Genomic DNA, 13,666 nt, shown 5'->3' with positions numbered 1-13,666 from the left:
AACGACAATCACAGAGCTAGCTGTTTATTTATGAATCCGGGAGAGCACCACTTGGCCCTGGCACCCTTGTTGAACCACAACAGGTCAACTAGACTTCAGGAGGTCTAGAGGGAACTGACCCTGTACCCATACTCCTTCAGGGCGAACGTGTCTTGACGAAGCACTTAAGTGATTTATTAAGTCGTTACTTCTCTGTATACAGTGCTGAGTAATTAAAATAATTATTTGTTCACAGGCTCATTCGTGTATCAAATCAGGTGCTGATTGGTACAGATGCAGGATCTTCCCATGATCGCCATGTTGCAGGAGAACCTTCCTGCAATACAGGAAAAGTCAAACGGGTAGTGTATTTGAGGTTTAAAATGCTTCCAAAGTTTATAATTTCCACTTTCAAATTACAGACATGGTGTTCCCTTACGAAAAATGCATCAACTCCGACAAAAATGTCCATTAATTATAATTCCCACGTAATAATTCCCATTTCCTAATGCTGTAGGGTTACGCTGGAGCAAACGGGCTCAAATTAAGGTCCTACATATGTAGATAGTTGTGTTACATTATTGTTCTTGTGTCAAGTCGTGTTACATTATTACTCTTGAGAACAACAAACAGAAGGGGTAGTACATTACATTTCACTCATTTAGCAGTTGTTCTTACCCATCTGTCTATCGCCTCCTTTGAATTCCATGCTGTCACAGTCACTAGCCCTTTCAAGCTTAACATCCTTATCATTTATCGCCCTCCAGGTTCCCTCGGAGAGTTCATCAATGAGCTTGATGCCTTGATAAGCTCCTTTCCTGAGGACGGCTCACCTCTCACAGTTCTGGGCGACTTTAACCTCCCCACGTCTACCTTTGACTCTTTCCTCTCTGCCTCCTTCTTTCCACTCCTCTCCTCTTTTGACCTCACCCTCTCACCTTCCCCCCTACTCAAAGGCAGGCAATTTGGAAAGCTCGACCTCATCTTTACTAGATGCTGTTCTTCCACTAACCTCATTGCAACTCCCCTCCAAGTCTCCGACCACTGCCTTGTATCCTTTTCCCTCTCGCTCTCATCCAACACCTCCCACACTGCCCCTACTCGGATGGTATCGCGCAGTCCCAACCTTCGCTCTCTCTCCCCGCTACTCTCTCTCTTCCATCCTATCATCTCTTCCCTCCGCTCAAACCTTCTCCCACCTATCTCCTGATTCTGCCTCCTCAACCCTCCTCTCCTCCCTCTCTGCATCCCTTGACTCTCTATGTCCCCTATCCTCCAGGCCGGCTCGGTCCTCCCCTCCCGCTCCGTGGCTCGATGACTCATTGCGAGCTCAGGGCTCTGGAACAGGGCTCCGGGCAGCCGAGCGGAAATGGAGGAAAAGCTCTGGGGCTTTTCGCCTCCCTGCGGACCTGGCATCCTTTCACTCCCTCCTCTCTACATTTTCCTCCTCTGTCTCTGCTGCTAAAGCCACTTTCTACCACGCTAAATTCCAAGCTTCTGCCTCTAACCCTAGGAAGCTCTTTGCCACCTTCTCCTCCCTCCTGAATCCTTCCCCCCTCCTCCCTCTCTGCAGATGACTTTTTTCGTCAACCATTTTGAAAAAGAAGGTCATGACATCCGATCCTCGTTTGCTAAGTCAAACGACACCGCTAGTTCTGCTCACACTGCCCTACCCTATGCTCTGACCTCTTTCTCCCCTCTCTCTCAGATGAAATCTCGCTCTTGTGACGGCCGGCCGCCCAACAACCTGCCCGCTTGACCCTATCCCCTCCTCTCTTCTCCAGACCATTTCCGGAGACCTTCTCCCTTACCTCACCTCGCTCATCAACTCATCCCTGACCGTTGGCTACGTCCCTTCCGTCTTCAAGAGAGCGAGAGTTGCACCCCTTCTGAAAAACCTACACTCGATCCCTCCGATGTCAACAATTACAGACCAGTATCCCTTCTTTCTTTTCTCTCCAAAACTCTTGAACGTGCCGTCCTTTAGGCCAGCTCTCCCATTCTATCTCTCTCTGAATGACCTTTTCTTGATCCAAATCAGTCAGGTTTCAAGACTAGTCATTCAACTGGACTGCTCTCCTCTGTATCACGGAGGCGCTCCGCACTGCTAAAGCTAACTCTCTCTCCTCTGCTCTCATCCTTCTAGATCTATCGGCTGCCTTCGATACTGTGAACCATCAGATCCTCCTCTCCACCCTCTCCGAGTTGGGCATCTCCGGCGCGGCCCACGCTTGGATTGCGTCCTACCTGACAGGTCGCTCCTACCAGGTGGCGTGGCGAGAATCTGTCTCCTCACCACGCGCTCACCACTGGTGTCCCCCAGGGCTCTGTTCTTGGCCCTCTCCTATTCTCGCTATACACCAAGTCACTTGGCTCTGTCATAACCTCACATGGTCTCTCTTATCATTGCTATGCAGACGACACACAATTAATCTTCTCCTTTCCCCTTCTGATGACCAGGTGGCGAATCGCATCTCTGCATGTCTGGCAGACATATCAGTGTGGATGACGGATCACCACCTCAAGCTGAACCTCGGCAAGACGGAGCTGCTCTTCCTCCCGGGGAAGGACTGCCCGTTCCATGATCTCGCCATCACGGTTGACAACTCCACTGTGTCCTCCTCCCAGAGCGCCAAGAACCTTGGTGTGATCCTGGACAACACCCTGTCGTTCTCAACTAACATCAAGGCGGTGGCCCGTTCCTGTAGGTTCATGCTCTACAACATCCGCAGAGTACGACCCTTCACACAGGAAGCGGCGCAGGTCCTAATCCAGGCACTTGTCATCTCCCGTCTGGATTACTGCAACTCGCTGTTGGCTGGGCTCCCTGCCTGTGCCATTAAAAGCCCACTAACCCTTCAACTCATCCAGAACGCCGCAGCCCGTCTGGTGTTCAACCTTCCCAAGTTCTCTCACGTCACCCCGCTGCTCCGTTCTCTCCACTGGCTTCCAGTTGAAGCTCGCATCCGCTACAAGACCATGGTGCTTGCCTACGGAGCTGTGAGGGGAAATTACCTCAGTACCTCCAGGCTCTGATCAGGCCCTACACCCAAACAAGGGCACTTGTTCATCCACCTCTGGCCTGCTCGCCTCCCTACCACTGAGGAAGTACAGCTCCCGCTCAGCCCAGTCAAAACTGTTCGCTGCCCTGGCCCCCCAATGGTGGAACAAACTCCCTCACGACGCCAGGACAGCGGAGTCAATCACCACCTTCCGGAGACACCTGAAACCCCACCTCTTTAAGGAATACCTAGGATAGGTTAAGTAATCCCTCTCACCCCACCCCCCCTAAGTTTTAGATGCACTATTGTTAAGTGACTGTCCCACTGGATGTCATAAGGTGAATGCACCAATTTGTAAGTCGCTCTGGATAAGAGCGTCTGCTAAATGACTTAAATGTAAATGTAAATGTAATCCAGAGTGACTTACAGTTTATCTTAAGATAACTACTTTATTGGGGGGAAATGTACTTACTACGACTGATATGTGGTTGTCAGCAAGGTCAGTGCTAGTAGGGGGGCGCCATGGGGTTTAGTACAAGTAAAAGAAAACATCCATTAAGCCGTACTAATGAAGGAATGACTGTTTTACAATGAGTAAGTCTAGAAAGGTGATGAAAGTGGGAAAGTTCTACTTTAAGGTGAGAGTGTGATGTTCGGAGAGGGGTTGATTGGAGAGGGTATACAGCAGGGGTAGGCAACGAGGGCAGATTTTTGTCGGAGCGGATGGTCGGGGCCCAACATAATTAGAATAATTTCTACACTTCAAATTGACCACAACTGAACCTCAATTTAAGCCAGTTTGTTACAGCAGGAAAATAGTCCTGCAGCAACAGGAAAATGTACAGTGCATTTGGAAAGTATTCAGACCCCTCGATTGTTTTCCACATTTTGATACGTTACAGCCCTTTTCAAAAATGTTTCTCATCTTTCAACACACAATAAGCTACAATAACAAAGCAAAAACAGGTTTTTAGAAATGTTTGCAAATGTATTAAAAATCTAAAACTGAATGATCACATTTACAAAATTATTCAGAGCCTTTACTCAGAACTTTGTTGAAGCACCTTTGGCAGCGATTAGAGCCTAGAGTCTTGGGTATGACGCTAAAAGCTTGGAACACCTGTATTTGGGGAGTTTCTCCCATTCTTATCTGTAGATCCTCTCAAGCTCTTTCAGGTTGGATTGGGAGCGTCTCTGCACAGCTATTTTCAGGTCTCTCCAGAGATGTTCAATCGGGTTCAAGTCCGGGCTCTGGCTGGGCCACTCAAGGACATTCAAAGACTTGTCCCGAAGCCAGTCCTGCATTGTCTTGGCTGTGTGCTTAGGGTCGTTGTCCTGTGGGAAGGTGAGCCTCCGCCCCAGACTGAGGTCCTGAGAGCTCTGGGGCAGGTTTTCATCAAGGATCTCTCTGTACTTTGCTCCCTTCATCTTTCCCTCGATCCTGACTTGTCTCCCAGTCCCTTCCGCTGAAAAACATCTCCACAGCATGATGCTGCCACCACCATGCTTCATCTTAGGGGTGGTGTCAGGTTTCCACCAGATATGAGGCTTGGTATTCAGGCCAAAGAGTTCAATAAGACTAGATAATCTTTTTCTCATGGTCTGAGAGTCCTTTAGGTGCCTTTTGGCAAACTCCAAGAGGGCTGTCATGTGTCTTTTACTGAAAAGTGGCTTCCGTGTGGCCACTCCACCATAAAGGCCTAATTGGTAGAGTGCTGCAGAGATGGTTGTCCTTCTGGAAGGTTCTCCCATCTTTACAGAGGAACTCTGGAGCTCTGTCAGAGAATCCATCGGGTTCTTGGTCACCTCCCTTCCCCAGATCTGTGCCTCGACACAATTCTGTCTCGGAGCTCTACGGACAATTCCTTCGACCTCATGGATTGGTTTTTGCTCCGACATGCACTGTCAACTGTGGGACCTTATATAGACAGATGTGTGCCTTTCCAAACAATTTCCAATCGATTGGATTTACCACAGGTGGACTCCAATCAAGTTGTAGAAACATCTCAAGAATGATCAATGTTAACAGGATGCACCTGAGCTCAATTTCGAGTCTCAAAGCAAAGGGTCTGAAAACTTACAGTACCAGTCAAAAGTTTAGACACACCTACTCATTCAAGGGTTTTTCTTTATTTTTACTATTTTCTACATTGTAGAATAATAGTGAATACATCAAAACTATGAAATAACATATGGAATCATGTAGTAACACAAACAATTGTTAAACAAATCAAAATACAGTTTATATTTGCCTTGATGACAGCTTTGCACATTCTTCTTTCAACCAGCTTCATGAGGTAGTCACCTGGAATGCATTTCAATTTACAAAATATATTTTATATTCTTCAAATTAGCCACCCTTTGACTTGATGACAGCACACTCTTTACTGGTACTGTATTTAAATAAGGTAAAAAATATATTTATTTTTTTTACGTGCAAAAATTATTTTATTTTTTAAATGTTTTTCTCTTTGTCATTAAGTGTGTACAGTCGTGGCCAAAAGTTTTGAGAATGACACAAATATTAATTTCCACAAAGTTTGCTGCTTCAATGTCTTTGTTGTCAGATGTTACTTTGGAATACTGAAGTATAATTACAAGCATTTCATAAGTGTCAATGGCTTTTATTGACAATTACATGAGGTTGATGCAAAGAGTCAATATTTTCAGTGACCCTTTATTTCAATCTGCCCTGGTATGCTGTCAATTAACTTCTGGACCACATCCTGACTGATAGCAGCCCATTCTTGCATAATCAATGCTTGGAGTTTGTCAGAATTTGTGGGTTTTTGTTTGTCCACCCGCCTCTTCAGGATTGACCACAAGTTCTCAATGGGATTAAGGTCTGGGGAGGTTCCTGGCCATGCCTTATGACAAGGTGCTCCATCATGCTGGAAAAGGCATTGTTCGTCACCAAACTGTTCCTGGATGGTTGGGAGAAGTTGCTCACGGAGGATGTGTTGGTACCATTCTTTATTCATGGCTGTGTTCTTAGGCAAAATTGTGAGTGAGCCCACTCCCTTGGCTGAGAAGCAACCCCACACATGTATGGTCTCAGGATGCTTTACTGTTGGCATGATACAGGACTGATGGTAGTGCTAACCTTGTCTTTTTTCAGAGAAAATGACTTTACCCCGGGCCTCCGCTGTCCAATCCCTATACCTTTTGCAAAATATCAGTCTGTCCCTGATGTTTTTCCTGGAGAGAAGTGGCTTCTTTGCTGCCCTTCTTGACACCAGACCATCCTCCAAAAGTCTTCGCCTCACTGTGCATGTAGATGCACTCATACCTGCCTGCTGCCATTCCTGAGCAAAGAGGCATGGCAAAGAGGGACTTTACAATTAATTGCAATTCATCTGATCACTCTTCATAACATTTTGGAGTATATGCAAATCACCATCATACAAACTGAGGCAGCAGACTTTGTGAAAATTAATATTTATGTCATTCTCAAAACTTTTGGCCACGACTGTAGATTGATGAGGACATTTTTTTTATTGAATCAATTTTAGAATAATGCTGTTACGTAACAAAATGAATAGGTTGATACATTATAGGTTTATGCATTTTTCATTAGGGCAAATCAAGTCTGACATGTTAAAGTGAAAATTAGAAGCCTTCTAAACCTTGAATACACTACAAGTTTGCATTTCATGCTCAGCAACAAACTAGTGATCAAATTAGGATCCTACATCTGTAACTTGATTACATTGAGACACAATCACATTTATTTTTATTCATGAGAATACTTGGAAACAGATTTCCTAAATTAAATTTTTAGCTGAATTCCTGATGATTTTACAGTCTTTTTGTTTTACCACAAACTTCTTCTTCTTTTTTGAATCACTTGTGGGCTGTTGCCGACCCCTGGTATACAGTACAGAAGGTCTGTAAAGGGGGTATGAGAACTTAGTCTGAATATAGAGATAAACTGTGAAGTGAGTAGGCTGTATTGTGGTATTTGTCTGTGCAAGGACACTGTGACAATTACAAGCCATGGTAGTGTACTCACGGGGCCTTGTCCAGAATCTCCTGTTTCTCCTGGAGCTCCTGCTTCAAGCTCTCCACTTCTACCTTCAATTCAATGTTCTGCATAAAAACAAAAGGTAACGTCACAACACAGATTAATAATATGTAACATAGAAACGTTTTTGCTGTGCATGTTCATTAGATGCATGTTCAATTTCAATATAATAATAATAATAATAATAATAATAATGTAACTGATGTGTATGAGGCATGAATTAATTCAGATAAGCTTCATAATACAGTATGCAAAATGAGTGTCTCCCCAAGTACACGTGCCGACCCATATCTGTGGGATTTGAGAGTGACGCAGGTTTCTAAATAGAAGAGAGGGATATGAGCACTAGTTCTCCCCAACCCCCAATCCACCCCCTTCAGCAATCGCCATCACACTGCACACTGCCCTATCCCATCTGGACAAGAGGAATACCTATGTAAGAATGCTGTTCATCACAGTGCCCTCCAAGGTCATCATTAAGCTCGCGACCCTGGATCTGAACCCCGCCCTGTGCAACTGGGTCCTGGACTTCCTGACAGGCCGCCCCCAGGTGATGAAGGTAGGAAACAACACCTCCACTTCTCTGATCCTCAGCACAAGGGCCTCACAAGGGTGTGTGCTTAGCACCCTCCTGTACTCCCTGCTCACCCATGACTGTGTGGCCACGCACGCCTCCAACTCAATCATGTTTGCACGCAACATAGTAGGCCTGATGACCAACAATGACGAGACAGCCTACAGGGAGGAGGTGAGGGCCCTGGGAGTTTGGTGTACAAAGCGCTCTGTGAATGCCGTAGGGTCCCATGCCTTATAATGCCAGAAAGCCCCATCTGTCTGCTCTCCTTTCCACTCTCTAACTGGAGCTGACAAGAAGTGTAAAGGTCTCAGACCCCGCATTTGCATAGGGAGTGACGTGTCACATCTTCTGGCCTATCCAGACAAATAATTGATTACCTGTTCCTCTGAGCGAGTGAGCCCGGCTTGAAAGCCGACAAATGAACGGTGACATTCTAGCCTCTAGAGAGTCCAGCTATTGTGAATTACTGATTCGATTCTCAAAATGACTGACAGCTCTCCCTGTCAGTCATCTAGTGTATATATAGTAAATCATTGGCGAGCACGTAGTAGGCTCTGTGGCTTGCTAGGCCGTTGAGGATGGGGATAGATAGTAAGTAGCCTTGCATGAGCCGGAATATCTCAAAAGGCAAGGTGCCTATCTTCTGTTTCTATAGCGTGAGGCAGCTTGATATGTAAGTACACCTCCTGGACAGGACGCTAGTCTATCGCAGGGCCTTAAACCCAATCTATCTCCTTAAAGCTGCACTACGCAGAAATCGCTTCGCCATTTCCTGGTTGCTAAAATTCTAATAGTTTGCCTTATTTCAGATTATGTGACAAAACAAGCAAATATAGTGTAGGGAATCATTGTACCATCTAAACAGCTGTGAAATATATTTTGCATAAACAAAAATATTGTATTTTCAGCTGTTTGAAGCTGGTGTACAAAACTGAATATAAAAGACACATTTTACAGAAACTAAACTTTAAGTACTGGAAGCATAGAAATTGAGCACATAGAACATATCTACAGCTTCTTAGACTTGCTTTCAATGAGAATGACATATCTTTAACTCACGTTTCTATGTGAATTTGGTCAGGTCGCCCAAAAAGTGACATATTGCACCTTTAATGCTGAGTGTCATGCAGAGACACATCGGTCCCATTTCTAAAGTCTTTGGCATGACTCGGCTAGGGATCGACCTCACAACCTTCAAATCTCAGGGATACTGGTTCAGGGAACGTAGGCCTTTTCATCAGAGACGAACTGCGTTTGGATTATCAGTGTGAGATTATTGATAACTCAGTGGATGGCATCCTATGGGTTAAACTAACAGCTAAACAACATCTCCAGTCAAACCATGTCTTCAGGGGGTCAGGTACCCTAGTGGTTAAGAGTGTTGGGCTAGTAACCGAAAGGTTGCTGGTTTGAATCCCCGAGTCGACAAGCAGAAAAATCTGTCAATGTGCAAGGCACTTGACCCGAGTTGTTCCTCTAAATTTCTCTGGGTGATAGTGTCTGCTAAATTTACTCAGCCATGTATACAGGTATGAGAGGTTGGGTGATTTTGTTCTGTGCCGAGGCTATATTGAGGGGGTGGACTAATTGGAGAACGGAACGTGGTGGATTACTCACACAACTCTCACGGAGAGTTCCTGATTAGTGCAAACTGTTGCATTTTAAAAGGAAGGAATTACAGCAACAATGACTTAACATGTGTATCATCAAAGGGGCTATCTGTTGAGGTTTATATACTGGTCCCCCATGAGAATTTAGACTGGTTCAGTGACTTTGCTGTGATTATGAACAGGGACCTCTTCACCCAGGCACCCTGTGTTTCTGCCATTGATCCATCAAGAGTGATCCGGACCATTCGTGTCCCACATGCTCAATCGCTCTCCCAGTTCCAGCATTCCCCCCCTTCCCACTGTCCAATGAGACATGGAAGGTTCTACCATCACCAAATTTTCTGACAAGTAATGTATGTGAAGCAGCATTGAATGACTGTGTTGCCCAGCTGGAGGCCACAGTTGCTAATCAGCAGACTGTGGACTCTGTCTAGACTCCATTCTGTGATACAGTAAAGCAGGAGATGGGGGACCAGATCCCCCACAGGGACATTGAGATTAAGCCTGGCAGGTCTAATAAGAGAAGGAAGGTAAAAATAAAATAAAAAGCTTGGTGGTCAGATGAGCTCACCTTACTGTGGAAATGGAGAACAACAGGAGAACATTCAAGAACTAGAGACATCTGACCCAAAGGCTTTTTGGCAACATGTTAACAAACTTGGTGTGGCTAGTGAACGCCGACAGTTAATCCCCTGGGAAGTCCTAGAGCTCAAAAGAAACTTGCAATCATAAGCACACTAGACTAGTACTAGACATACGGAGAACTGACTTTGCCAGTCTGTTCCAAACAGCCCATCACAGTACAACAGGACAGTGTTAGTGGCTCAAGGCACAAATCAAATCAAATTTTATTTATATAGGCCTTCGTACATCAGCTGATATCTCAAAGTGCTGTACAGAAACCCAGCCTAAAACCCCAAACAGCAAGCAATGCAGGTGTAGAAGCACGGTGGCTAGGAAAAACTCCCTAGAAAGGCCAAAACCTAGGAAGAAACCTAGAGAGGAACCAGGCTATGTGGTGGCCAATCCTCTTCTGGCACATTGTCTCTCTTTTAAATGAGCCAATTAGTGAGTCTGCTAAGAATGGTAAAGCATACGGCTATGATGGGTTACCTGTTGAAGTTATGAAAAGGCCAGAACTGTACAAGCTCTTTGGTTATTGCTTTGTTCTGGACACGGCGTCATCAACCCTACGCCCAAGTCAGGAGACAAAAGGGTCCCCATGAACTGCTGTGTATAAACTATTTTGTTGTGTTCTGTTGAACTGCATTTGAGCTAAAAGCAACAATATCAGAGCAGATGAGCTAAATGTTTTCAGAACAAAACCAAGCTGCCCGGACCACATCCCCACCTTCAACCCACAAACATAGATACAAGGGAGGGAAGAAAACAAATCCACCATCTGTCCTTTCATAGATTTCTCTAAATCCTTTGAGCACATTGACAGAAACATGTTATGGGACAAGTTGGGGCCAATTGGTTAGAATGGTAACATCCTGAAATGGCTCATCTCCATGTACGACGATGTGAAATGTTGTGTTCAAGTCAATGGCCGCCTGACTGACTGATTTCCCCTTGACATTAGTATGAAACGGGTTGCATTTTATCACCCATTCCGTTCTCAATGTATATTAATGATCTCACTCTGGTCATCAAAGCGCTAGGAAAAGGTGTCTGTCTAAACAATTATTTTATATGCAGCTGACATTGTATTGATCTCTGAACCTGAAGATGAGCTTCAATATATTTGAAAAAAAAAGTTTTTTAACTGGTGTGAACAATCAAAGCTGAATATCAATGTAGACAAAACTAAGGTAGTTCACTATAGGAGTTCAGCAGTGCCTCATTCTCGTTTCTCCTGACATATCATTAGATGTCGAAGTATTTGGGATTGATGATTATTAATGAGTTTTGGGATTACAATGTGTATGTTAACCCTTTATCGTGGGCCTATATGGATATGGCTAAATTGAAATGTTTTTTGTTTTTTTTACATAATAAATATGAAAAAACACTTTGAAGATTATGGGAAAATGATTAGACCAGAGTTGAGGACACGGCAGATCACAAGACTGAATCTAAACATTAACTGCACATTTCGGCGCATTTTCTTTTGTTAAAAAATATCTGGATACATTTAGTGACATGATAAGAATATTCCTGGAAAGTGTGGGGCAGATGCAACATGAGACAAAACAATTACAAGGGTTTGAGTAAGAGGACTAAGTAATGTCTCCAAGTGGCCACACACCTCTCCAAAGTGTGCCCAGTACCTAAATCATTTCAGTGCACTTTTATGACTCAAAGAAGTGTCTTCAACTATAAGATTATTTTTTTTGGAGCTCTCCTAGCTGTGGCGTTGAGGAACTAGAGAAAACACACTTACTGTTGTTTTACGCAATCTAAAAATCGTGCCGTTACAAAAATCACTATCTGGGCAGGTGGGCATCATTTGAAAGTTTGATCTATTGCCTACATGACTAGCTAAATGATAAAATAAGATCTTATAGTGGAAGGCTTTCACAGGGCAATTTAGAGAAACTGGTCGTAATTTTAGTGCACATAGAAAGGAGTCATCAAATCAAATTGTATTTGTCACATGCGCCAAATACAACAGGTGTAGTAGACCTTACAGTGAAACGCTGAATACAACAGGTGTAGTAGACCTTACAATGAAACGCTGAATACAACAGGTGTAGTAGACCTTACAGTGAAACGCTGAATACAACAGGTGTAGTAGACCTTACAATGAAACGCTGAATACAACAGGTGTAGTAGACCTTACAATGAAACACTGAATACAACAGGTGTAGTAGACCTTACAATGAAACGCTGAATACAACAGGTGTAGTAGACCTTACAATGAAACGCTGAATACAACAGGTGTAGTAGACCTTACAATGAAACGCTGAATACAACAGGTGTAGTAGACCTTACAATGAAACGCTGAATACAACAGGTGTAGTAGACCTTACAATGAAACGCTGAATACAACAGGTGTAGTAGACCTTACAATGAAACGCTGAATACAACAGGTGTAGTAGACCTTACAATGAAACGCTTACTTTACAAGCCCTTAACCAACAATGCAGTTTTAAGAAGAGAAAAAAGTGTTAAAGTATTTACTAGAATAAACTGAAGTAAAAAAACTGTTAAAAAAAAAACAAATAATTAAGGAGCAACAATGAAATAACAGTAGCGAGGCTATATACAGGGGGTACCGGTACAGAGTCAATGTGTGGGGGCACCAGTTAGTCAAGGTAATTGAGGTAATATGTACATGTACACGACCAGTCAAAAGTTTCAGAACATCTACTCATTCAAGGGCTTATCTTTATTTTTTACTATTTTCTACATTGTAAAATAATAGTGAAGACATCAAAACAATGAAAGAACACATATGGAATCACGGAGTAACCAAAAATGTGTATATTTTATATTTGAGATTCTTCAAATAGCCACCCTTTGCCTTGATGACAGCTTTGCACACTCTTGGCACTAATGGAATTGGAGAGGATGAGAGTGGTGGAAAGCTTTTGCTGGGTTCCTACCCGTGTGGGTGTGGAAGGTAATGAGGAGGCTGATGTGGTGGCTAAGAGTACAGTGAGGAGAGAACTGGTCGATATTCAGGTCCCGCTGGGCCGCAAGGAAGTCAAGTCCTTGATCCGGGCAAAAGGGCTCGATCTTTGCAAAGGGAGTGGGATGCAATTTTAATCGCATGCACCGGGCAGTTAAGGAAAAGAGAGTTGGGAGTCTGGGATGTAGGAGAGAGGAAATTGGGTGGAGTAGACTATGGTTTGGGCACACAGGTTTGAATGCCACATTGTGGATGATAGGGAGACATGAAACAGGTCTGTGTGATGAGTGTTTAGTGGAGGAAACGTTGGAGCACGTGTTGATATTTTGTGAACTGTATGACGTAGATGGGGAGATTGTGTGAAAGGGTTAGAGAGGCTGGACAGGGATGGGGTGGTGTCGTGGGGAGGAAAGGGAAGGGAAGTAGTGTCTAGGGCTCTATTTCACTTTCTTAAGAGCAACATGTAGGTAGGCCGTGACTGGCCTCACAATTTAGTACAGCTGGTGGAAGTGTACGCACCTTAAAAGTTGGGTGCGATCCACCAACCCAATCTCAGAAGGAAGAAGACAGACTTCTGGAGTCATGACGGTTTCCGGAATGGAGGACTATGGGAAGTGGATGGACGCGAACGAATGGCAGAAGCAGATGGTGAACAAAAATCTGATGGCGGTGGAAACAAGGACGAATGGACTATCGTATCTGGTAGGAGTACAATTTATAGAAAACAGATATATATATACCTTGGTGAATCCATCAAAACATTTTGAAGAACTCTTTAAGTAAAGTGAAATTGGTAGTGCTGAGTGATTAGTGCTTACAGCTAATCTAATGCAATTCTATACATTATTCCATAGGGTGGAGAGAAATGTTTGCCGTTTTTAATATGATATCTGAGTG

General features: G+C 44.0%; 1 protein-coding gene across 7 annotated transcripts in view; it reads right to left on the bottom strand.

Annotated features, from left to right (window-relative positions):
• Window positions 1-13,666, bottom strand: part of LOC124038005 (myomegalin-like) — a 149,162-nt gene that overhangs the window by 75,739 nt on the left and 59,757 nt on the right. For all 7 annotated transcript variants that reach the window (XM_046353354.1, XM_046353349.1, XM_046353350.1 and 4 more), the window contains exon 5: window positions 6,994-7,070. In XM_046353354.1, coding sequence (XP_046209310.1) covers window positions 6,994-7,070 — 77 coding nt within the window. The remainder of the gene's footprint in view (window positions 1-6,993; window positions 7,071-13,666) is intronic.

This window comes from Oncorhynchus gorbuscha, linkage group LG06 (assembly GCF_021184085.1).
Source record: "Oncorhynchus gorbuscha isolate QuinsamMale2020 ecotype Even-year linkage group LG06, OgorEven_v1.0, whole genome shotgun sequence".
NCBI lineage: Eukaryota > Metazoa > Chordata > Actinopteri > Salmoniformes > Salmonidae > Oncorhynchus > Oncorhynchus gorbuscha.
The sequence above is the reverse complement of the archived record's forward strand: the minus strand, read 5'-3'. Positions and strand labels throughout refer to the sequence as shown.